Below are 26,500 nucleotides of genomic sequence, written 5' to 3'. Positions count from 1 at the left end.
CATCATCCTCTCCCTCCCTCCTTCATCATCCTCTCCCTACCTTCATCATCCTCTCCCTCCCTCCATCACCCTCTCCCTCCCTCCATCATCCTCTCCCTCCCTTCATCATCCTCTCCCTCCCTCCATCACCCTCTCCCTCCCTCCCTCCATCATCCTCTCCCTCCCTCCCTCCCTCCCTCCATCACCCTCTCCCTCTCTCCTTCATCATCCTCTCCCTCCTCCATCATCCTCTCCCTCCCTCCCTCCATCATCCCCTCCCTCCCTCCCTCCCTCCCCTCCCTCCCTCCCTCCCTCCCTACCTCCATCACCCTCTCCCTCCCTCCCTCCTTCATCCTCTCCCTCCCTCCTCCATCATCCTCTCCCTCCCTCCTTCATCCTCTCCCTCCCTCCATCATCCTCTCCCTCCTCCATCATCCTCTCCCTCCCTCCTCTATCATCCTCTCCCTCCCTCCTTCATCATCCTCTCCCTCCCTCCTTCATCATCCTCTTCCTCCGTCCATCATCCTCTCCCTCCGTCCATCATCCTCTCCCTCCCTCCTCCATCATCCTCTCCCTAACCTCTATCACCCTCTCCCCCTCCCTCCTTCATCATCATCTCCCCCATCACCCTCTCCCTCCCTCCTTCATCACCCTCTCCCTCCCTCCTTCATCATCTTCTCCCATCATCCTCTACCTCCCTCCATCATCCTCTCCCTCCCTCCTTCATCATCCTCTCCCTCCATCACCCTCTCCCTCCATCCTTCATCATCCTCTCCATCCTTCCATCACCCTCTCCCTCCCTCCCTCCATCACCCTCTCCCTCCCTCCCTCCATCATCCTCTCCCTCCCTCCCTCCATCATCCTCTCCCTCCCTCCTTCATCATCATCTCCCTCCCTCCATCATCCTCTCCCTCCATCCTTCATCATCCTCTCCCTCCCTCCATCACCCTCTCCCTCCCTCCCTCCATCATCCTCTCCCTCCCTCCTCCATCATCCTCTCCCTCCCTCCCCCTCCCTCCCTCCCTCCCTCCCTCCCTCCCTCCCTCCCTCCCTCCCTCCCTCCCTCCCCTCCCTCCCTCCCTCCCTCCCTCCCTCCCTCCCTCCCTTCATCATCCTCTCCCTCCCTCCTTCATCATCCTCTCCCTCCCTCCTTCATCATCCTCTCCCTCCCTTCATCATCCCTCCTCCCTCATCATCCTCTCCCTCCCTCCCATCATCACCCTCTCCCTCCCTTCATCATCCTCTCCCTCCTCCATCATCCTCTCCCTCCCTCCTTCATCATCCTCTCCCTCCCTCCTTCATCATCCTCTCCCTCCCTTCATCATCCTCTCCCTCCCTCCATCACCCTCTCCCTCCCTCCATCATCCTCTCCCTCCCTTCATCATCCTCTCCCTCCCTCCATCACCCTCTCCCTCCCTCCATCACCCTCTCCCTCCCTCCCTCCATCATCCTCTCCCTCCCTCCCTCCCTCCATCACCCTCTCCCTCTCTCCTTCATCATCCTCTCCCTCCTCCATAATCCCTCCCTCCCTCCCTCCCTCCCTCCCTCCCTCCCTCCCTCCCTCACTCCCCTCCCTCCCTCCCTCCCTCCCTCCCTCCCCTCCCTCCATCACCCTCTCCCTCCCTCCCTTCATCATCCTCTCCCTCCCTCCTTCATCATCCTCTCCCTCCCTCCTTCATCATAATCTTCCTCCCTTCATCATCCTCTCCCTCCCTCCATCACCCTCTCCCTCCCTCCATCACCCTCTCCCTCCCTCCCTCCCTCCATCATCCTCTCCCTCCCTCCCTCCCTCCCTCCATCACCCTCTCCCTCTCTCCTTCATCATCCTCTCCCTCCCTCCATCACCCTCTCCCTCCCTCCATCACCCTCTCCCTCCCTCCCTCCATAATCCTCTCCCTCCCTCCCTCCCTCCATCATCCTCTCCCTCCCTCCCTCCCTCCATCACCCTCTCCCTCTCTCCTTCATCATCCTCTCTCCCTCCCTCCATCACCCTCTCCCTCCCTCCCTCCATCATCCTCTCCCTCCCTCCCTCCCTCCATCATCCTCTCCCTCCCTCCCTCCCTCCATCACCCTCTCCCTCTCTCCTTCATCATCCTCTCCCTCCCTCCATCACCCTCTCCCTCCCTCCATTAGCCTCTCCCTCCCTCCCTCCCTCCCTCCCTCCCTCCCTCCCTCCCTCCCTCCCTCCCTCCCTCCCTCCCTCCCTCCCTCCCTCCCTCCCTCCCTCCCTCCCTCTCCCTCTCTCCTTCATCATCCTCTCCCTCCCTCCATCACCCTCTCCCTCCCTCCATCACCCTCTCCCTCTCTCCTTCATCATCCTCTCCCTCCCTCCATCATCCTCTCCCTCCCTCCCTCCCTCCCTCCCTCCCTCCTCCCTCCCTCCCTCCCTCCCTCCCTCCCTCCCTCCCTCCCTCCCTCCCTCCATCACCCTCTCCCTCTCTCCTTCATCATCCTCTCCCTCCTCCATCACCCTCTCCCTCCCTCCTTCACTTATTCTCTTCCTTCTTCTCCTTTATTCACTCACTCTTTTGACTCGAATCGTGAGGTCTTGAACAAAAAGTTTCCGCAGGTTGTGGAGAGTCTGGAGTTCACGAGCCTTTAAACAGAGAGAAAGAGAAAGTCAGGGAGGGAGGGAGGGATGGAGGGATGGAGGAAAGCAAGACAGGTTTGCACAAAGAGAGAGAGATAGAGAAAATGAGAGTGAGAGAGTGAGAGAATGTGAGGGAGAGGTACATTAATGGGTCGTGGTCAAATTATCCTACAGTTGATTCAACTGAATGTCAGAAAGAGATGGTGGAAGAGACAGAGAGAGAGAAAGACTTGCTTTGGCAATGTTAACACATGTTTCCCATGCCAATAAAGCCCCTTGAATTGAATTGAATTGAGAAAGAGACAGAGAGAGAGATAGCGACAGAGAGCGGGAGTGAGGGAGGTAGGAAGGAAGAGAGAGAGAGAGAGAGAGAGGGGGAGAGAGAGGGAGAGAGAGAGAGCAAGAGAGGGGGAGAGGGAGAGGAGAGAGAGGGGGAAAGAGGGGGGGAGAGGGGGAGAGAGATATTGAAAGAGGGAGACAGATATACTTACAACAGTCTCCTCCAGCCCTTTAAGGTCCTGCTTAGACTGCTCGTGGCGTTCATGAAGAAATCTGGGGATAGAGAGTTATTAAAGAGCAAAAACATAAATATATACAAACAGATTCAGTACCACTTGACATGAATAAATGCATTTATGCTGTGGTTAGATGTAAAGTAGGCATATTTATTAGGCTGCTACTACACATCTATTTTTATAGTTTGTTTAGCCCAGAGAATGTTCAGTGTGTGTGTGTGTGTGTGTGTGTGTGTGTGTGTGCGTGCGTGCGTGCGTGCGTGCGTGCGTGTGTGCGCGCGCTCGTGTGTGTGTGTGTGTGTGTGTGTGTAACCCAGAGCATGTTCAGTCAGTCATATGTTGTGTTCTTGGTGGTCAGTCAGAGTGGTAAATAAACAGACAGCTGGTCTCAATTCACTCCCTAGTAGTACCTTCCTCCTCCTCCCTCCCCCTTCCTCCTTCTTCCCCCTCCCTCCCCCTTCCTCCTCCTTCCTCCTCCCTCCCCCTCCCCCTTCATCCTCCTCCACCTTCCCCTTCCCCTGGAATGTGGTGGAATAACAATAACATGGTAGATTAATAACATGGTGGATTAATAACATGGTAGATTAATAACATGGTATATTAATAACATGGTATATTAATAACATGGTAGATTAATAACATGGTAGATTAATAACATGGTATATTAATAACATGGTAGATTAATAACATGGTAGATTAATAACATGGTAGATTAATAACATGGTGGATTAATAACATGGTAGATTAATAACATGGTAGATTAATAACATGGTATATTAATAACATGGTAGATTAATAACATGGTGGATTAATAACATGGTAGATTAATAACATGGTGGATTAATAACATGGTAGATTAATAACATGGTAGATTAATAAATTGGTGGATTAACAACATGGTAGATGAATAACATGGTATATTAATAACATGGTGGATTAATAACATGGTAGATTAATAACATGGTATATTAATAACATGGTGGATTAATAACATGGTAGATTAATAACATGGTAGATGAATAACATGGTGGATTAATAACATGGTAGATTAATAACATGGTAGATTAATAACATGGTAGATTAATGACATGGTATATTAATAACATGGTATATTAATAACATGGTAGATTAATAACATGGTAGATTAATAACATGGTATATTAATAACATGGTATATTAATAACATGGTATATTAATAACATGGTAGATTAATAACATGGTAGATTAATAACATGGTGGAGGCTCTGCAAACATCTAAAGTTTAAGAGGGTTTGACTTAAGAGGCGTTTTCACAATGAAGGAGCCATTGCTCCCAGCTAATCGTCTGCACCACACTAAGTGATGTGTGCCGCAACACTTTGGGGTCAACGCCACTGTCCTCAAAGTTCAAGTAAATTGCCCGGCTTCACGTGTCAATTAAAAATCCCTTTAGAATTAAGGGGGAAGGGTAGGGACTAGGAAGCGGTTTGGGACTCAGTTCCTCCGGCTGTTGTGGTGCTCATGACACATGAGACAGTGTATGTGCGAGTGTGTGTGTGTGTGTGTGTGTGTGTGTGTGTGTGTGTGTGTGTGTGTGTGTGTGTGTGTGTGTGTGTGTGTGTGTGTGTGTGTGTGTGTGTGTATATGTCTGTGTGTGTGTGTGTGTGTGTGTGTGTGTGTGTGTGTGTGTGTGTGTGTGTGTGTGTTGTGGCAGATGGCAGGGAGAGGTGAGGGGAGTGGTGATTGAAGGGAGATATCTTGTAGCCCGCTGGCTCCACCCCAGAGCCTTATATGGACTTCCGTCCCCAACGAGGCGAGGCTGTGGTTCATTAAGCCATGGAGAGCTTAGGGATAAAAGAGGAAGCAGGCTGCACAAACAGGGAGAGGACTGAGAGGGAAAGGTGTTGTATGGAGAGTGTGAGAAGAGAGAGAATTATCTGTGTGATTACCCGTTGAGACCTTGACAGTCTGATTACCCCAACTGTGTACCGAACCGGTTTGACTGAGGACCTGAGTGTTAGGATTACCCCCACTGTGTACCGAGCCAGTTTGACTGAGGACCTGAGTGTTAGGATTAGCCCACTGTGTACCGAACCGGTTTGACTGAGGACCTGAGTGTTAGGATTACCCCCACTGTGTACCGAACCAGTTTGACTGAGGACCTGAGTGTTAGGATTAGCCCACTGTGTACCGAACCAGTTTGACTGAGGACCTGAGTATTAGGATTACCCCACTGTGTACCGAACCAGTTTGACTGAGGACCTGAGTGTTAGGATTACCCCACTGTGTACCGAACCAGTTTGACTGAGGACCTGAGTGTTAGGATTACCCCACTGTGTACCGAACCAGTTTGACTGAGGACCTGAGTGTTAGGATTACCCCACTGTGTACCGAACCAGTTTGACTGAGGACCTGAGTGTTAGGATTACCCCACTGTGTACCGAACCAGTTTGACTGAGGACCTGAGTGTTAGGATTACCCCACTGTGTACCGAACCAGTTTGACTGAGGACCTGAGTGTTAGGATTACCCCACTGTGTACCGAACCAGTTTGACTGAGGACCTGAGTGTTAGGATTACCCCACTGTGTACCGAACCGGTTTGACTGAGGACCTGAGTGTTAGGATTACCCCCACTGTGTACCGAACCAGTTTGACTGAGGACCTGAGTGTTAGGATTACCCCCACTGTGTACCGAACCAGTTTGACTGAGGACCTGAGTGTTAGGATTACCCCACTGTGTACCGAACCAGTTTGACTGAGGACCTGAGTGTTAGGATTACCCCCACTGTGTACCGAACCAGTTTGACTGAGGACCTGAGTGTTAGGATTACCCCACTGTGTACCGAACCAGTTTGACTGAGGACCTGAGTGTTAGGATTACCCCCACTGTGTACCGAACCAGTTTGACTGAGGACCTGAGTGTTAGGATTAGCCCCACTGTGTACCGAACCAGTTTGACCCTTTTTACCCCTGGAGAACGGAAAGGACAACGAGAACGAATTGTGGACTGTGAACTGGTTGCTGAATATACCCCCCTTTCCCACAGTGTGCAAATTCCCCCGTTGAACTTGGTGACGTGGAAACCCCACCCCTTTAGCCTGCTACAGTGTGTGTGTGTGTGTGTGTGTGTGTGTGTGTGTGTGTGTGTGTGTGTGTGTGTGTGTGTGTGTGTGTGTGTGTGTGTGTGTGTGTGTGTGTGTGTGTGTGTGTGTGTGTGACTAACGTCAGCTCCTCCAGTTGCAGACTCTTCTGGTGCTCCTGTCTCATGAGACGGTCAAAGTCGCTCCTCAGATGCTCCAACTCCAGATGAAGACGACAGTTACGACTAGAAAGAGACAGTCTGGAGTTAATAGACAACAGGGTAACTATAGAGACAGTCTGGTGTTAATAGACAACAGGGTAACTATAGACACAGTCTGGTGTTAATAGACAACAGGGTAACTATAGAGACAGTCTGGTGTTAATAGACAACAGGGTAACTATAGAGACAGTCTGGTGTTAATAGACAACAGGGTAACTATAGAGACAGTCTGGTGTTAATAGACAACAGGGTAACTATAGAGACAGTCTGGTGTTAATAGACAACAGGGTAACTATAGAGACAGTCTGGTGTTAATAGACAACAGGGTAACTATAGAGACAGTCTGGTGTTAATAGACAACAGGGTAACTATAGAGACAGTCTGGTGTTAATAGATAACATTGGGACCCACACTGCAGTACGGATTGGGACCCACACTGCAGTACTGATTGGGACCCACACTGCAGTACGGATTGGGACCCACACGGCAGTACGGATTGGGACCCACACTGCAGTACGGATTGGGACCCACACTGCAGTACGGATTGGGACCCACACGGCAGTACGGATTGGGACCCACACTGCAGTACGGATTGGGACCCACACTGCAGTACGGATTGGGACCCACACAGCAGTAGGGATGCTCAGCATGACACAGTATGACAAGGAAAGCAGGGTAGTGGATGACAATGGTCCTGTCTGCCTCAGTTGGTAGAGTATGATTGCGGGTTTGATTCCCGCTGGGGCCACCCATACAAAAAATGTATACATGCATAACTAAACTAACTGTATGTTGCTTTGAATAAAAGCGTATGATAAATGACAGATATCATGAAGGTACAGACTCAGTGAGGTTGTCACACTCTCTTGTGACAGCAGAGATTACTCAAACAGCAGAGATTAATCTGACAGCAGAGATTAATCTGACAGCAGAGATTAATCTATTACACAAAGATGTTACAGATGCTGGTGCCAGGTGCGACTGAAATGTAGCATAGCATTACAACAAGAGGGAGATGGGTGAGAAGAAGTTTGACAGAGGAGAGAGAATGAGAAGAAGGTACTGACTAGGTGAAAGGGAGATGAGAGAGGGGGAGAGAGGGGGAGAGAGGTACTGACTCAGTGAAAGGGAAAGGAGAGAGGGGAGAGAGGTACTGACTCAGTGAAAGGGAGAGGAGAGAGGGGGAGAGAGGTACTGACTCAGTGAAAGGGAGAGGTACTGACTCAGTGAAAGGGAGAGGAGAGAGGTACTAACTCAGTGAAAGGGAGAGGAGCGAATGGGAGAGGGGTACTGACTCAGTGAAAGAGAGAGGTACTGACTCAGTGAAAGGGAGATGAGCGAGTGGGAGAGAGAGGTACTGACTCAGTGAAAGAGAGAGGTACTGACTCAGTGAAAGGGAGATAAGCAAGTGGGAGAGAGGTACTGACTCAGTAAAAGGGAGATGAGCGAGAGGTACTGACTCAGTGAAAGGGAGATGAGCGAGTGGGAGAGAGAGGTACTGACTCAGTAAAAGAGAGAGGTACAGACTCAGTGAAAGGGAGATGAGCGAGTGGGAGAGAGGTACTGACTCAGTGAAAGGGAGAGGTACTGACTCAGTGAAAGGGAGATGAGCGAGTGGGAGAGAGGTACTGACTCAGTGAAAGGGAGATGAGCGAGTGGGAGAGAGAGGTACTGACTCAGTGAAAGGGAGATGTACTGACTCAGTGAAAGGGAGATGAGCGAGTGGGAGAGAGGTACTGACTCAGTGAGGTCGTCAATGATCTTCTGTTTCTCGTTGATGTCGTCTCGGAGACGTCCCAGCTGCTTGTGGTGGGTCTCACGGCGAGCCTCCATCTGAAACAGGGAGAAAGACAGGCTAAAACACACACTCACATTACCAATAAGTCTCTGTGATAAATGGGATCCTCCCCATCCCACAGTCTGTAACCAGGTTACCTTGACATCAGCAGACTCCTCAACGTCTGTCTGATTCTCTCCCTTTGTCCCTGCTGACATGCTCTCTGAAACACACACACATTGCATTTTAGTGTACGCCTACAAAGCTGGTCATTTCAACCTGATGTGTCATGCCCCTAGGGGGCAGAGGAGCACTGGGGCGCAGGGGCACAGGAGCACTGGGGCATAGGGGCACAGGAGCACTGGGGCACTGGGGCATAGGGGCACAGGAGCACAGGAGCACTGGGGCACAGGAGCACTGGGGCACAGGGGCACAGGAGCACTGGGGCACAGGGGCACAGGAGCACTGGGGCACTGGGGCACAGGGGCACAGGGGCACAGGAGCACTGGGGCACTGGGGCACAGGGGCACAGGAGCACTGGGGCACTGGGGCATAGGGGCACAGGGGCACAGGAGCACTGGGGCACTGGGGCACAGGGGCACAGGAGCACTGGGGCACAGGGGCACAGGGGCACAGGAGCACTGGGGCACTGGGGCATAGGGGCACAGGAGCACTGGGGCACTGGGGCATAGGGGCACAGGAGCACTGGGGCACAAGGGCACAGGGGCACAGGAACAGAGGAGCACATGTCACCTCAGATATGTCGTTTTTTTAAATATAAAATGTCATATAAATGTTTTTTGAAGTTGGCTTTAGCTAGCCCAGATAGGTTCCCAAATAACTAGATACCCAGAAGCCATTTCAGTATATAAATTAAGTTAGAGTAGCTAGCTTGTCTAACTATCTTTTTCTTTTAAAAAAAAACCAGGAGGATACAGACAGCTCAAGAGATATGCTTAAATATGCAGAAAAATTGACATGTTTTTTTTACATTAAAAAAATCATAATGAATAGATTAAAGGAAGAAGCTGTTTCAGGTGTTTGGAAAATGCTAAATCCTCCAATTTATGGAAGGGGGTGGGCCGAGCCCCCCTCCGGACCACCCCTAGTCATCTTCACGTACTTTGTGCAAGCTCAGATTTTTGGGGTGCATGCCACCCCTAATTTCACCTTCGCTGGTCACACTTTTGTAGTGTGAGTCATTGAGCCAAGTACCATGGGCCAGGAGTTTTACCTTGCACCTGAAGGTTAGCCAGCTCTTCACTCTGAGAGTCATAGTTATCCTGTTGTCAGAGTGTATAGTGTGTTTTTAGGTTGTAATATCGTGTGTTTTACTGTAAGGCTCTGTGTAGTGTGTTGGTAGGACCAGGAGTTTTACCTTGTGCCTGGAGTTTGGTCTGTTCTTCACTCAGGGGGTCATAGTTATCCTGTGTTGTTATAGAGCAGGGGTGTCCCAAGTCTAAATCAGTCCCCGATTAGAGGGGAATCACCCACCTGGTGTCCCAGGTCTAAATCAGTCCCCGATTAGAGGGGAATCACCCACCTGGTGTCCCAGGTCTAAATCAGTCCCCGATTAGAGGGGAATCACCCACCTGGTGTCCCAGGTCTAAATCAGTCTCCAATTAGAGGGGAATCACCCACCTGGTGTCCCAGGTCTAAATCAGTCCCCGATTAGAGGGGAATCACCCACCTGGTGTCCCGGGTCTAAATCAGTCCCTGATTAGAGGGGAATCACCCACCTGGAGTCCCAGGTCTAAATCAGTCCCCGATTAGAGGGGAATCACCCACCTGGTGTCCCAGGTCTAAATCAGTCCCCGATTAGAGGGGAATCACCCACCTGGTGTCCCAGGTCTAAATTAGTCCCCGATTAGAGGGGAATCACCCACCTGGAGTCCCAGGTCTAAATCAGTCCCCGATTAGAGGGGAATCACCCACCTGGTGTCCCAGGTCTAAATCAGTCCCCGATTAGAGGGGAATCACCCACCTGGTGTCCCAGGTCTAAATCAGTCCCCGATTAGAGGGGAATCACCCACCTGGTGTCCCAGGTCTAAATTAGTCCCCGATTAGAGGGGAATCACCCACCTGGAGTCCCAGGTCTAAATCAGTCCCTGATTAGAGGAGAATCACCCACCTGGTGTCCCAGGTCTAAATTAGTCCCCGATTAGAGGGGAATCACCCACCTGGAGTCCCAGGTCTAAATCAGTCCCCGATTAGAGGGGAATCACCCACCTGGTGTCCCAGGTCTAAATCAGTCCCCGATTAGAGGGGAATCACCCATCTGGTGTCCCCAGGTCTAAATTAGTCCCCGATTAGAGGGGAATCACCCACCTGGTGTCCCGGGTCTAAATCAGTCCCCGATTAGAGGGGAACAATGAGAGAGAGAAAAAATGCAGTGGAACTGGCTTTTGAGGTCCAGAGTTTCTGTGGAGTGTTATAGTGTATTGTTATACCTTGAGCCTGCAGTTTGTCCAGTTCTTCACTCAGAGAGTCAACGTTCTCCTCCAGCTGGCTCTTCTTCTGCTCTACGTTCTGAATGTACTCTGTCAGGGAACGGATCTTCACCTCATGCTGCACACACACACACACACACACACACACACACAATGTTAGTACCAACGTTGGGACCAATGGGAATCAACCGCAAAATAACTTCCACACATTGGGCATCAGTGTAAATCAGCTTTCCACTTCAAATGACTCTCCACAAGAGTGTACACTCAGACTTCTATACCCACTAACATTTAGTCTCTCTCTCTCTCTCTCTCTCTCTCTCTCTCTCTCTCTCTCTCTCTCTCTCTCTCTACTTGCCCTACCCCTTGGGGATAGTAAAATGTACTATTGGTAATCATATTGGGTCACCTGTGAGATGAGTAGTTGGCAAGAGGACAGCTCTCTTCCAGTCTCCTCCATCTTCCTATGAAACTCCATCTGAAGGTTCTCTAGCTGACGACAGCGTTTCACCATGGACTTGACCTCTGACTTGATCTTACTGATGTAGAGACGAGCTACAGTAAACTCCTCCTCGATCGCCCCCGTTATCTCCATCGGCTAGGAGGGGAGGAGAGGGAAAGATTACAATTTTCATTGATTCAATATGTTCCGGTATGTTTGCATTGGCAATCATATATGGCTACACTCTCCATGCCAATAATGACTTTTTGAATTTGAGAGACAGAGAGTGGGGTCAGCGAAAAGAAAGAGAAAGACAGCTGGAGAGAACGAGAGAGAGCATCTCCGCTTTGAGGATAATACAGTGTCACCATCGCCCTCCTTCTCCGTGGCCGATGTGAGTAAAACATTTAAACGTGTTAACCCTCGCAAGGCTGCTGGCCCAGACGGCATCCCTAGCCGCGTCCTCAGAGCATGCACAGACCAGACCAATCGCTCCATATCCCAGTCTGCTGTCCCCACATGCTTTAAGATGGCCACCATTGTTCCGGAACACAATAAGTAGCCTGTAGCACTGTAGCACTCACTTCTGTCATCACTCTCCAACCAAAAAAGGCCTGAGGTATTGATGGTATCCTCAATGAAATTATAAAATATACAGACCACAAATTCCAATTGGCTATTCTTAAACTATTTTCCTTAGCTCTGGCACCTTCCCCAATATTTGGAACGAAGGACTGATCACCCCAATCCACAAAAGTGGAGACAAATTTGACCCCAATAACATCTGTGGGATATGCGTCAACAGCAACATTGGGAAAATCCTCTGCATTATCATTTACAGCAGACTCGTACATTTCCTCAGTGAAAACAATGTACTGAACAAATGTCAAAATTTTACTGTACGACAAACCACGTATTCACCCTACACACCCTAATTGACAAACAGACTACGTATTCACCCTACACACCCTAATTGACAAACAAACCAAAACAAAGGAAAATTCTTCTTTTGACTCAATGTGGCATGAGGGTCTGCTATACAAACTGATGGAAAGTGGTGTGGGGGGGAAAACATACGACATTATAAAATCCATGTACACAAACAACCAGTGTGTGGTTAAAACGGGCAATAAAAACACAAAAAGGTCCAGTTGCCAGGACCACAAATACAAATTCCATCTAGACACCGTTGCCCTAGAGCACACAAAAAACTAAACATGCCTAAACATCACAAGTAACTTCCACAAAGCTGTGAACGGCCTTCTACGCCATTAAAAGGAACATCAAATTTGACATACCAATTAGGATCTGGCTAAAAATATTTGAATCAGTTATAGAATACATTGCCCTTTATGGTTGTGAGGTCTGGGGTCTGCTCACCAACCAAGAATTCACAAAATGGGACAAACACCAAATTGAGACTCTGCATGCAGAATTCTGCACAAATATCCCCAGTGTACAACGTAAAACACCAAATAATGCATGCAGAGCAGAATTAGGCTGATACCTGCTAATGATCAAAATCCAGAAAAGAGACATTCAATTCTACAACCACCTAAAAGGAAGCGATTCCCAAACCTTCCGTAACAAAGCCATCACCTACAGAGAGATGAACTTGGAGAAGAGTCCCCTAAGCAAGCTGGTCCTGGGGCACTGTTATACCTGACCACTGTGACTGAACCAAACATTAAGGAAAGCTTTGACTATGTACAGACTCAGTGAGCATAGCCTTGCTATTGAGAAAGGTCGCCATAGGCAGACATGGCTCTCAAGAAAAGACAGGCTATGTGCTCACTGCCCACAAAATGAGGTGGAAACTGAGCTGCACTTCCTAACCTCCTGCCAAATGTTTGACCATATTAGAGACACATATTTCCCTCAGATTACACAGACCCACAAAGAATTCACAAACAAACCCAATTTTGATAAACTCCCATATCTATTGGGTGAAATACCACAGTGCACAATCACAGCAGCAAGATTTGTGACCTGTTGCCATAAGAAAAGGGCAACCAGTGAATAACAAACACCATTATAAATACAACACATATTTATGCTTATTTCATTTCCCCTTTGCACTTTAACTATTTGCACATCATTACACTGTATATATAAATAATATGACATTTGAAATGTCTTTATTCTTTTGGAACTTTTGTGAGTGTAATGTTTACTGTTCATTTTAATAGTTCATTTAACTTTTGTATATTATCTACTTCACTTGCTTTGGCAATGTTAACATATGATTCCCATGCCAATAAAGCCCCTTAAATTGACATTGAATTGAAATTGAATAGAAAGAGAGGCAGAGAGAGGGAGAGAGAGGCAGAGAGAGGCAGAGAGAGAGGCAGAGAGGGGCAGAGAGAGAGGCAGAGAGAGGCAGAGAGAGGGAGAGAGAGGCAGAGAGAGGCAGAGAGAGGCAGAGAGAGAGGCAGAGAGAGGCAGAGAGAGGCAGAGAGAGAGGCAGAGAGAGGCAGAGAGAGGCAGAGAGAGAGGCAGAGAGAGGCAGAGAGAGGCAGAGAGAGAGGCAGAGAGAGGCAGAGAGAGAGGCAGAGAGAGGCAGAGAGAGAGGCAGAGAGAGGCAGAGAGAGGGAGAGAGAGGCAGAGAGAGGCAGAGAGAGAGGCAGAGAGAGGCAGAGAGAGGCAGAGAGAGGCAGAGAGAGAGGCAGAGAGAGGCAGAGAGAGAGGCAGAGAGAGGCAGAGAGAGGCAGAGAGAGGGAGAGAGAGGCAGAGAGAGGCAGAGAGAGGCAGAGAGAGAGGCAGAGAGAGGCGGAGAGAGGCGGAGAGAGGCAGAGAGAGAGGCAGAGAGAGAGGCAGAGAAAGGCAGAGAGAGAGGCAGAGAGAGGCAGAGAGAGAGGCAGAGAGAGGCAGAGAGAGGCAGAGAGAGAGGCAGAGAGAGGCAGAGAGAGAGGGAGAGAGAGGCAGAGAGAGAGGCAGAGAGAGGCAGAGAGAGGCAGAGAGAGAGGCAGAGAGAGGCAGAGAGAGGCAGAGAGAGGGAGAGAGAGGCAGAGAGAGGCAGAGAGAGAGGCAGAGAGAGGCAGAGAGAGGCAGAGAGAGGCAGAGAGAGGCAGAGAGAGGCAGAGAGAGAGGCAGAGAGAGGCAGAGAGAGGCAGAGAGAGGCAGAGAGAGAGGCAGAGAGAGAGGCAGAGAGAGGCAGAGAGAGAGGCAGAGAGGCAGCAGAGAGGCAGAGAGAGGCAGAGAGAGGCAGAGAGAGGCAGAGAGAGAGGCAGAGAGAGGCAGAGAGAGGCAGAGAGAGAGGCAGAGAGAGAGGCAGAGAGGCAGAGAGAGGCAGAGAGAGGCAGAGAGAGAGGCAGAGAGAGGCAGAGAGAGGCAGAGAGAGGGAGATAAAAGGAGGAGAGATAGGTCAAACATTTATAAAAACACGTCTATTATGTTGACAGTAATTTATCAGACGACATCGCCGAAACGAGGCGCGACGGATAGTGCAAGCACATCAATAACAATCTAAATGGGATAACAGTGTTGTTGTTGACAGAGAACTCTGCTCTCTCTCTCTCTCTCTCTGACATCTGGTTTGATGTTCAATCTAAATGGGATAACAGTGTTGTTGTTGACAGAGAACTCTGCTCTCTCTCTCTCTCTCTGACATCTGGTTTGATGTTCAATCTAAATGGGATAACAGTGTTGTTGTTGACAGAGAACTCTGCTCTCTCTCTCTCTCTCTCTGACATCTGGTTTGATGTTCAATCTAAATGGGATAACAGTGTTGTTGTTGACAGAGAACTCTGCTCTCTCTCTCTCTCTCTCTGACATCTGGTTTGATGTTCAATCTAAATGGGATAACAGTGTTGTTGTTGACAGAGAACTCTGCTCTCTCTCTCTCTCTGACATCTGGTTTGATGTTCAATCTAAATGGGATAACAGTGTTGTTGTTGACAGAGAACTCTGCTCTCTCTCTCTCTCTCTCTGACATCTGGTTTGATGTTCAATCTAAATGGGATAACAGTGTTGTTGTTGACAGAGAACTCTGCTCTCTCTCTCTCTCTCTCTCTGACATCTGGTTTGATGTTCAATCTAAATGGGATAACAGTGTTGTTGTTGACAGAGAACTCTGCTCTCTCTCTCTCTCTCTGACATCTGGTTTGATGTTCAATCTAAATGGGATAACAGTGTTGTTGTTGACAGAGAACTCTGCTCTCTCTCTCTCTCTCTCTGACATCTGGTTTGATGTTCAATCTAAATGGGATAACAGTGTTGTTGTTGACAGAGAACTCTGCTCTCTCTCTCTCTCTCTCTGACATCTGGTTTGATGTTCAATCTAAATGGGATAACAGTGTTGTTGTTGACAGAGAACTCTGCTCTCTCTCTCTCTCTCTCTGACATCTGGTTTGATGTTCAATCTAAATGGGATAACAGTGTTGTTGTTGACAGAGAACTCTGCTCTCTCTCTCTCTCTCTCTGACATCTGGTTTGATGTTCTTTCGCTGATGGCCTTAGAAAACAAAACTTCAAAGTAATGTTTTTCTAACTCGAAAAAGATTAAGTCATATGTTGACGTAAGAGTCTCAGGACATCTGTTTAGACTTTCAGATCATAATGAAATAGACACATGGACAGGTGAACTAGCCTCCACCTCCAGTCTTCTAGGAGAGGGTTTCCCAGAATACAGCTCTCCTAGATCAGCATCATAGATCAGCAGTCCTACTCTTTTTGAATATGGGCGTACACGCCGTAACCTTGGTGACAGCAGACGTACCAGCTTGATGTTCTTGTTGTTAAAGTAAAAGTAAAGTTTCAAGAATCAATGGTCAAGTAGTAACAGCTAATTGAAGTCAGAAGCCAAATGTTTACAGCTAAAGGAAAGTATGGTACGGACCAGTTTGATGTCCTTGTTGCCCACGATAGCGCTGAACTCAGAAAGGTCCCTCATCAGGCCGTTGAGAACCTCAGCAATGCGTTTCCTCTGATGAACACTCACTTCCTGTAGACGACACAAGTCCGCCTCGATACGCATCAGGTGGGCCTGGGGAAAAGAAGAAGAAGAAGAAGAAGAAGAAGAAGAAGAAATTATTAGTATTTTTCACAGAGGGAGCACAGTCAGCTACCATAGAATGACCAATAGATGGATGGATGGACGGATGGAGGAACAAATGCATGGATGGATGGATGGATGGATGGATGGATGGATGGATGGATGGATGGATGGATGGATGGATGGATGGATGGATGGATGGATGGATGGATGGATGGATGGATGGATGAACGGATGGATGGATGGATGGATGGATGGATGGATGGATGGATGGATGGATGGATGGATGGATGGATGGATGGATGGATGGATGGAGGAACAAATGCATGGATGGATGGATGGATGGATGGATGGATGGATGGATGGATGGATGGATGGATGGATGGATGGATGGATGGATGGATGGATGGATGGATGGATGGATGGATGGAGGAACAAATGCATGGATGGATGGATGGATGGATGGATGGATGGATGGATGGATGGATGATGGATGGATGGATGGATGGATGGATGGATGGATGGATGGATGGATGGATGGATGGATGGATGGAGGAACAAATACATGGATGGATGGATGGATGGATGAACGGATGGATGGATGGATGGATGGATGGATGGATGGATGGATGGATGGATGGATGGATGGATGGATGGATGGATGGATGGATGGATGGAAGAACAAATGCATGGATGGATGGATGGATGGATGGATGGATGGATGGATGGATGGATGGATGGATGGATGGATGGATGGATGGATGGATGAACGGATGGATGGATGGACGGATGGATGGAGGAACAAATGCATGGATGGATGGATGGATGGATGGATGGATGGATGGAGGAACAAATGCATGGATGGATGGATGGATGGATGAACGGATGGATGGATGGATGGATGGATGGATGAACGGATGGATGGATGAACGGTTGGATGGATGAACAGATGGATGGATGAACAGATGGATGGATGAACAGATGGATGGATGAACAGATGGATGGATATCGATGGATGGATGAACAGATGGATGGATATCGATGGATGGATGAACAGATGGATGGATGTATTTTAATTTTAATTATTTTCACAGGGAATAAAGGTATAGAGGTATAGCCTACCATTTTCTTGGCCAGTTCCTCAGCCAGTAGTTTGTTCTGCAGACTCTTGTCCTCCACCTCCTGGCTCTTCTGATCGTAGTTAACAGCCAGCTCCTCCAAGGCCTGCAGAACCTCCCTGACCTCCGCCTTGGCAACCTCACTCTCCATCTGCAGCCTGCCAAGGTCCCCAGACACCTTCTCACTGTCCCCACGGGACGAGGCAAGGAGCTGGGAGAGAAACAGAGAAACAGAAAGCCCTGTCAGACAAAACCCAGCTCCCCAGACACCTTCTCACTGTCCCCAGGGGACGAGGCAAGGAGCTGTGTACAGTTCTGTTATGCTTTTCTTGTGTTCTTTTTCTTTGTGTTCTCGATCTCGAGTCCTGTCTTTCATTTTTGTTCATCGATTTCACCTGGTCTCATCAGCTCCCTATTTAGTTCAGATCTTTCTGTTTGTATGGTTTTGAGGTATTGTTTGTTTTTGACTGCCTACCTGTGTTTGACCGTTGCCTGCGACCACGATTCCTGCCTTCTGAGAAGGCTGAATAAACATCTGCCCCGCACTGCGTTTGAATCTACACCTTTTTCTCCCTGAGAATTCATTACAACCTGGGAGAGTGTCGTGTGGTGAATATCATTAATGTGTTTGATATTTTATAAAATAATGACATACCACGTTCAATTATTAAGCAATTCAATTAATCAGGGTAGCCTAGCGTTTAGAGTGTTGGACTAGTAACCGGAAGGTTGCAAGTTCAAACCCCCGAGCTGACAAGGTACAAATCTGTCGTTCTGCCCCTGAACAGGCAGTTAACCCACTGTTCCTAGGCCGTCATTGAAAATAAGAATTTGTTCTTAACTGACTTGCCTAGTTAAATAAAGGTCAAGAAAAATATTTTTAAAATGAATTAAGTAGTAATCACAAAGTTATTTAACGAGTTACTATCTCCTGACTAAACTCTAAAGATATAAAAATATCTCTTTAGTCACAGTCAATTCATTAATACTTATTTACCTTATCAGTCTCATTCTGAATGTCGCAAAACTTATTGGATGGCTGCATGAACCCCCGCATAACTTATGAATCAGCGATATACAAATTGGCTTAATTATTTATTTACTAACTAAATAATCACACAGAATTATATAAACACACAAACATTGATTCATATGCAATGAAAAGTCCCTAGTGGACTAAACCAATATGACGGCTTGTTACACCAAATGGCGGACTCAAAAGAGAGAAAGGAATTCCACTATCGTACAGCTGATAAATATGCTCCTGGAAATGCGAATACTTTGCACATGAACAGCAGCTCATTCGAAAGAATTGCAATGTACACATTTAGGTGTGTATGTCTTTGTGGTCTGGTCTCTCTGTTGAAAACACTTGATCCATCTACGGGGAGTAATTCGACAGAAAGTCTCTGGTTGTGTAAATCTCTGGTTGTCCACCAGAGGTCACTTTGTCCTTTGTAGCTGTACCTTCTCTGTCTCGGGGGTGTCTGTTAAACTGGTTCTTCCAGAGGAAGTGTTCGTTAGAATGGATCTTTCAGAGTACCACCCGGTGGTTCTCTGTAGAGTTTACTAGACTAGAGTACTTAAACAAATGAATGTTCCTGTTTAGTCTTCTTCTTCTTCTTCTTCTTCGAGAGAGAGAGTTTCAGAGTTTCTAACCATTTCGTACCTTTCAGATCGAACGCTGTTGGTCACGCTGGTCTAATGTAGAGCTAGAACCAATTTACACGCCCGTAGAAACCCGGCATTGTACTGGTCTCTAGAGATTTAAATTCCTACCATTTCAACGTGCAGCCACGCTCCATGTTTTTTCTGGTTTGGTAGAATCTAATCCTTCATGACGTCCGGTTCAACACCGTCCGCCTGCTTGGTCTGATATGTCAATTCTTCACGAGGGGTTTTATGTACGTCTGTGCTCACGTGGGCGTGGTCGTGGTCGTGGGCGTGGGCGTGGTCACTGACTGGGAAGAACTTTCATGTGATTTTTATTTACTCACTTACAAGGCTAATATCACATGTCATCTTCTCACAAATAGTTTCATATTTAATCCTATAGAGAGAGAGAGAGAGAGAGAGAGAGGGAGGGAGGGAGGGTGGGAGGGAGGGAGGGAGATCCTGCAGGTATTTACAACTGTCATAAAACGGACAATTTAGAGAGGGAGAGAGGGAGGGGGAGGGAGAGAGGGAGATAGAGAGAGTGGGAGAGGGAGATAGAGAGAGGGAGGGAGGGAGGGAGGGAGAGAGGGAGTTCCTGCAGGTATTTACAACTGTCATAAAACGGACAATTTAGAGGGAGGGGGAGAGGGAGATAGAGAGAGGGAGATAGAGAGAGGGAAGAAGGAAGATAGATAGATAGAGAGAGGGGGGAGGGAGAGAGAGGGAGGGAGGGAGATAGAGACAGACCTTGGATGGTCTGTCACCAACCAAGGAGGGCCTACAGCAGCACCTAGATCTTCTGCACCTATTCTGCCAGACCAAAAAAGGTCCAGTCACCAGGACCACGAATACAAATTCCATCTAGACACCGTTGCCATAGAGCACACAAAAAACGATACATAACTTGGCCTAAACATCAGCGCCACAGGTAACTTCCACAAACCTGTGAATGATCTGAGAGACAAGGTAAGAAGGGCATTCCATGCCATCAAAAGAAACATACAATTCAACATACCAATTAGGATCTGGCTAAAAATACTTGAATCAGTCATAGAGCCCATTGCCCTTTATGGTTGTGAGGTCTGGGGTCCGCTCACCAACCAAGAAATCACCAAATGGGACAAACAACAAATTGAGAGACTGCAAGCAGAATTATTCAAAAATATCCTCTGTATACAACATAGAACACCAAATAATGCATGCTGAGCAGAATTAGGCCAATACCCGCTAATGATCAAAATCCAGAAAAGAGAAGTTAAATTCTACAATCAACTAAAAGGAAGCGATTCCCAAATCTTCCATAACAAAGCCATCGCCTACAGAGAGATGAACTTGGAGAAGAGTCCCCTAAGCAAGCTGGTCCTCGGGCTCTGTTCACAAACACAAACACACCCCACAGAGCCCCAGGACAGCAGTACAATTAGACCCAACTAAATCATGAGAAAACAAAAAGATAATTGCTTGACACATTGGAAAGAAAAATAAAATAACTGAGCAAACTATAATGCTATTTGGCCCTAAACAGAGAGTACACAGTGGCAGAATACCTGACCACTGTGACTGACCAAACATTAAGGAAAGCTTTGACTATGTACAGTGAGCATAGCCTTGCTATTGAGAAAGGCCGCCGTAGGCAGACCTGGCTCTCAAGAGAAGACAGGCTATGTGCACACTGCCCACAAGATGAGGTGGAAACTGAGGTGCACTTCCTAACCTCCTGAAAGAAAGATATATATATATATATATATATATATATACTGTATATATACAGAGGGAGATAGAGAGAGAGGGAGGAAGGAAGTTAGAGAGAGTGAGAGAAAGATATATAGAGAGAGGGAGATATAGAGATAGAGTAAGATAGATAGGGTAAAAGAGGAAATAAAGACAATGTACCTCTTCCTCTGGAGGGATCTAGGAAGATAGAGGAAGATACTGTGGAGAGATAGAGGAAGATACTGTGGAGAGATAGAGGAAGATACTGTGGAGAGATCGAGGAAGATACTGTGGAGAGATAGAGGAAGATACTGTGGAGAGATCGAGGAAGATACCGTGGAGAGATAGAGGAAGATAGAGGAAGATACTGTGGAGAGATAGAGGAAGATACTGTGGAGAGATAGAGGAAGATACTGTGGAGAGATCGAGGAAGATACCGTGGAGAGATAGAGGAAGATAGAGGAAGATACTGTGGAGAGATAGAGGAAGATACTGTGGAGAGATAGAGGAAGATACTGTGGAGAGATAGAGGAAGATACTGTGGAGAGATAGAGGAAGATACTGTGGAGAGATAGAGGAAGATACTGTGGAGAGATAGAGGAAGATAGACGAGGACATAGATACTGCCTGCTACCTCTTCCTGGTCCAGCATCTGTTCCTTCAGCTTCTCTACCAGCTGACTCTGCTGGTTGATCTCATCGTCCTGTGTAGACACACACACACACACACACACACACACACACACACACACATACACACACACACACATACACACACACACACACACACAACAAAAAAACATGTATGTTGTACAGAGCCTTATGGGTAAAATTGTTCATCATGCATCTCCATCAGAGACAAACACACTATTTATGTCACATCAAACACAAACTTCACTAGCAAGTTTCATTGTGTGTCTGAACCCTGACCTTGTCATCCAGCTGTTTGTAGAGTTTGCGTATTTCCTCCTCGTACTTCTGTCTCTCCTCCTCTGAAATCCTGATCACAATGGAAGAGGAACTGTCTTCTCTGGGGAGTCGACTCAGACTGGAAGAGGAACTGTCTTCTCTGGGGAGTCGACTCAGACTGGAAGAGGAACTGTCTTCTCTGGGGAGTCGACTCAGACTGGAAGAGGAACTGTCTTCTCTGGGGAGTCGACTCAGACTGGAAGAGGAACTGTCTTCTCTGGGGAGTCGACTCAGACTGGAAGAGGAACTGTCTTCTCTGGGGAGTCGACTCAGACTGGAAGAGGAACTATCTTCTCTGGATATCAGACACTTAACCGGCACAGCCCCGGGACTCAACAGATCCAGCTCAGGAACCTCCTCACCTGGTGTGGGTCAGTGGATCATGAAGAGGGCAGACCACATTGGGGGAGATATACTGTGTGTGTGTGTGTGTGTGTGTGTGTGTGTGTGTGTGTGTGTGTGTGTGTGTGTGTGTGTGTGTGTCTATAATTAAAATGTGTGTGTTCTCCTCACAGACTAGCCCATTGAGGGTAATGAATGAGAGTAATAAATGACATTAGGTCTGCTCTGTGGATTAACTGACAAATCTCTTCCCTGTGGATTAATTGACAGGTCTCTTCCCTGTGGATTAACTGACAGGTCTCTGCCCTGTGTATTAATTGACAGGTCTCTGCTCTGTGGATTAACTGACAGGTATCTGCTCTGTGGATTAATTGACAAGTCTCTGCTCTGTGGATTAACTGACAAGTCTCTGCTCTGTGGATTAACTGACAAGTCTCTGCTCTGTGGATTAACTGACAGGTCTCTGTTCTGTGGATTAATTGACAGGTCTCTGCTCTGTGGATTAACTGACAAGTCTCTGCTCTGTGGATTAACTGACAAATCTCTGCTCTGTGGATTAACTGACAGGTCTCTGCTCTGTGGATTAATTGACAGGTCTCTGCTCTGTGGATTAACTGACAGGTCTCTGCTCTGTGGATTAACTGACAAGTCTCTGCTCTGTGGATTAACTGACAAGTCTCTGCTCTGTGGATTAACTGACAGGTCTCTGCTCTGTGGATTAATTGACAGGTCTCTGCTCTGTGGATTAACTGACAGGTCTCTGCTCTGTGGATTAACTGACAAGTCTCTGCTCTGTGGATTAACTGACAAGTCTCTGCTCTGTGGATTAACTGACAAGTCTCTGCTCTGTGGATTAACTGACAGGTCTCTGCTCTGTGGATTAATTGACAGGTCTCTGCTCTGTGGATTAACTGACAGGTCTCTGCCCTGTGGATTAACTGACAGGTCTCTGCTCTTATTTTCGGCTGGCGTTATGGCAGACGCACATTCGTTGTCAATGTTGACCAGCGTTGTGCTATTTTCAAACTGTTGCGCAAGGATTGGTAATTTACCAGTGTTGTTCTGTACATCAGGTCACTTGCGTTTAGATGGGAGGGTTGGAAATATCTTAGGTGTTTCCTTAAAAACGTGATCCAACGTGCTAATTTCAGGCAGCTCAGGTAGGGATATTTAAGACCAACCAAAAGCTGGTTTAGGAGGTAAAGCAGTTGATTATGGCATGAATTTTGACAGAGGAATTGCAGACTTCCTATTTAGAAACATAACAAACTATGTCCCCCCATTTAGCTTTATTAAAAGATCATGTCCGAGAGGCGCAAAACAGTGAGCTGACATTCCCAGTTTGTTATTATATACCCACGGGCAGCAATAATGGTGCCTGTAAGTGTATTTAGTCAGAGCCTATTAAAGCAAGTTGTTTTGTTTTGTTTCTATTCGCTCTCTTCTCAGGTCGTGTCAATCATGAATGTAATCTCGCTTATTGACCATGTTCGGAATGTCCATGCTCAGCCATAATGGAATTTACAGTAGACCTAGCCCCTCTATCAGTGTGAATGTTATGTAGACATATCCCCCATATCAGTGTGAATGCTATGTAGACCTAGCCCCTCTATCAGTGTGAATGCTATGTAGACCTAGCCCCTCTATCAGTGTGAATGCTATGTAGACCTAGCCCCTATATCAGTGTGAATGCTATGTAGACCTAGCCCCTCTATCAGTGTGAATGCTATGTAGACCTAGCCCCCTATATCAGTATGAATGCTATGTAGACCTAGCCCCCTATATCAGTATGAATGCTATGTAGACATAGCCCCTCTATCAGTGTGAATGCTATGTAGACCTAGCCCCTCTATCAGTGTGAATGCTATGTAGACCTAGCCCCCTATATCAGTATGAATGCTATGTAGACCTAGCCCCCTATATCAGTATGAATGCTATGTAGACATAGCCCCTCTATCAGTGTGAATGCTATGTAGACCTAGCCCCTCTATCAGTGTGAATGCTATGTAGACCTAGCCCCTATATCAGTGTGAATGCTATGTAGACCTAGCCCCTCTATCAGTGTGAATGTTATGTAGACATAGCCCCTCTATCAGTGTGAATGCTATGTAGACCTAGCCCCTCTATCAGTGTGAATGTTATGTAGACATAGCCCCTATATCAGTGTGAATGCTATGTAGACCTAGCCCCTATATCAGTGTGAATGCTATGTAGACCTTGCCCCTATATCAGTGTGAATGCTATGTAGACCTAGCCCCTCTATCAGTGTGAATGCTATGTAGACATAGCCCCTCTATCAGTGTGAATGCTATGTAGACATAGCCCCTCTATCAGTGTGAATGTTATGTAGACCTAGCCCCTCTATCAGTGTGAATGCTATGTAGACATAGCCCCTCTATCAGTGTGAATGTTATGTAGACATAGCCCCTATATCAGTGTGAATGCTATGTAGACCTAGCCCCTATATCAGTGTGAATGCTATGTAGACCTTGCCCCTATATCAGTGTGAATGCTATGTAGACCTAGCCCCTATATCAGTGTGAATGCTATGTAGACCTAGCCCCTATATCAGTATGAATGCTTTGTAGACCTAGCCCCTATATCAGTATGAATGCTATGTAGACCTAGCCCCTATATCAGTACAGTGCCTTGCGAAAGTATTCGGCCCCCTTGAACTTTGCGACCTTTTGCCACATTTCAGGCTTCAAACATAAAGATATAAAACTGTATTTTTTTGTGAAGAATCAACAACAAGTGGGACACAATCATGAAGTGGAACAACATTTATTGGATATTTCAAACTTTTTTAACAAATCAAAAACTGAAAAATTGGGCGTGCAAAATTATTCAGCCCTTTTACTTTCAGTGCAGCAAACTCTCTCCAGAAGTTCAGTGAGGATCTCTGAATGATCCAATGTTGACCTAAATGACTAATGATGATAAATACAATCCACCTGTGTGTAATCAAGTCTCCGTATAAATGCACCTGCACTGTGATAATCTCAGAGGTCCGTTAAATGCGCAGAGAGCATCATGAAGAACAAGGAACACACCAGGCAGGTCCGAGATACTGTTGTGAAGAAGTTTAAAGCCGGATTTGGATACAAAAAGATTTCCCAAGCTTTAAACATCCCAAGGAGCACTGTGCAAGCGATAATATTGAAATGGAAGGAGTATCAGACCACTGCAAATCTACCAAGACCTGGCCGTCCCTCTAAACTTTCAGCTCATACAAGGAGAAAACTGATCAGAGATGCAGCCAAGAGGCCCATGATCACTCTGGATGAACTGCAGAGATCTACAGCTGAGGTGGGAGACTCTGTCCATAGGACAACAATCAGTCTATATTGCACAAATCTGGCCTTTATGGAAGAGTGGCAAGAAGAAAGCCATTTCTTAAAGATATCCATAAAAAGTGTCGTTTAAAGTTTGCCACAAGCCACCTGGGAGACACACCAAACATGTGGAAGAAGGTGCTCTGGTCAGATGAAACCAAAATTGAACTTTTTGGCAACAATGCAAAACGTTATGTTTGGCGTAAAAGGAACACAGCTCATCACCCTGAACACAACATCCCCACTGTCAAACATGGTGGTGGCAGCATCATGGTTTTGGCCTGCTTTTCTTCAGCAGGGACAGGGAAGATGGTTAAAATTGATGGGAAGATGGATGGAGCCAAATACAGGACCATTCTGGAAGAAAACCTGATGGAGTCTGCAAAAGACCTAAGACTGGGACGGAGATTTGTCTTCCAACAAGACAATGATCCAAAACATAAAGCAAAATCTACAATGGAATGGTTCAAAAATAAACATATCCAGGTGTTAGAATGGCCAAGTCAAAGTCCAGACCTGAATCCAATCGAGAATCTGTGGAAAGAACTGAAAACTGCTGTTCACAAATTTCAGTCTCTCAAAACTGATAGAGACATACCCAAAGCGACTTACAGCTGTAATCGCAGCAAAAGGTGACGCTACAAAGTATTAACTTAAGGGGGCTGAATAATTTTGCACGCCCAATTTTTCAGTTTTTGATTTGTTAAAAAAGTTTGAAATATCCAATAAATGTCGTTCCACTTCATGATTGTGTCCCACTTGTTGTTGATTCTTCACAAAAAAATACAGTTTTATATCTTTATGTTTGAAGCCTGAAATGTGGCAAAAGGTTGCAAAGTTCAAGGGGGCTGAATACTTTCGCAAGGCACTGTATTTACATATTGAAGCTATGCAATTACTTAGAACAATGTGGAATGCAAACAGGTTAAAGTACCAAAGATGGGATAGGTCTTAGTTTCTGTAAGCTGTTTAACACACTATAATGGACTAACATTGGAGTTGATTCCAAGGCACCAAAGACCGTAAATACACAACTTGAAGCAAACACATATTTACCCATGGAGCACGTTCTGATTGGCCAGTGAGCGTCAAGCGTCAACACACCTACAACTTATTTATTCATCAAAACCCAGCCATTTGCCGGTACCGCGCCCATGATTCTTGGGTTAATTCCGCGTGGCTACAGGGTTAATTCCACAGGGTTACGCGGTTTAAAAATAAACAACTCAAAGGTTAAAAGTTAAGGCATTCATTTTGAGTGGTTAATGTTAGGACTATGGCTTGGGGAAGGCTCTGCAAACCAACAGACCTCATACCATCAAGTATCATCAAGAGCGTAGC

At 47.0% G+C, this 26,500-nt stretch overlaps 1 protein-coding gene across 1 annotated transcript in view; it reads right to left on the bottom strand.

Moving 5' to 3' along the window:
- LOC115122996 (kinesin heavy chain-like) overlaps positions 1 to 26,500 on the bottom strand; it is a 208,625-nt gene that overhangs the window by 12,196 nt on the left and 169,929 nt on the right. The window contains exons 12-23 of the mRNA XM_065000738.1: positions 21,770 to 21,839; positions 21,444 to 21,616; positions 21,149 to 21,217; positions 17,150 to 17,356; positions 15,872 to 16,018; positions 11,002 to 11,190; positions 10,593 to 10,710; positions 8,283 to 8,365; positions 8,107 to 8,198; positions 6,288 to 6,389; positions 3,061 to 3,121; positions 2,504 to 2,575 (exon numbers count right to left, since the gene is read on the bottom strand). Coding sequence (XP_064856810.1) covers positions 2,504 to 2,575; positions 3,061 to 3,121; positions 6,288 to 6,389; positions 8,107 to 8,198; positions 8,283 to 8,365; positions 10,593 to 10,710; positions 11,002 to 11,190; positions 15,872 to 16,018; positions 17,150 to 17,356; positions 21,149 to 21,217; positions 21,444 to 21,616; positions 21,770 to 21,839 — 1,383 coding nt within the window. The remainder of the gene's footprint in view (positions 1 to 2,503; positions 2,576 to 3,060; positions 3,122 to 6,287; positions 6,390 to 8,106; positions 8,199 to 8,282; positions 8,366 to 10,592; positions 10,711 to 11,001; positions 11,191 to 15,871; positions 16,019 to 17,149; positions 17,357 to 21,148; positions 21,218 to 21,443; positions 21,617 to 21,769; positions 21,840 to 26,500) is intronic.

The sequence above is a fragment of the Oncorhynchus nerka genome, linkage group LG15, assembly GCF_034236695.1.
Source record: "Oncorhynchus nerka isolate Pitt River linkage group LG15, Oner_Uvic_2.0, whole genome shotgun sequence".
NCBI classification, from domain to species: Eukaryota; Metazoa; Chordata; class Actinopteri; order Salmoniformes; family Salmonidae; genus Oncorhynchus; species Oncorhynchus nerka.
The sequence above is the reverse complement of the archived record's forward strand: the minus strand, read 5'-3'. Positions and strand labels throughout refer to the sequence as shown.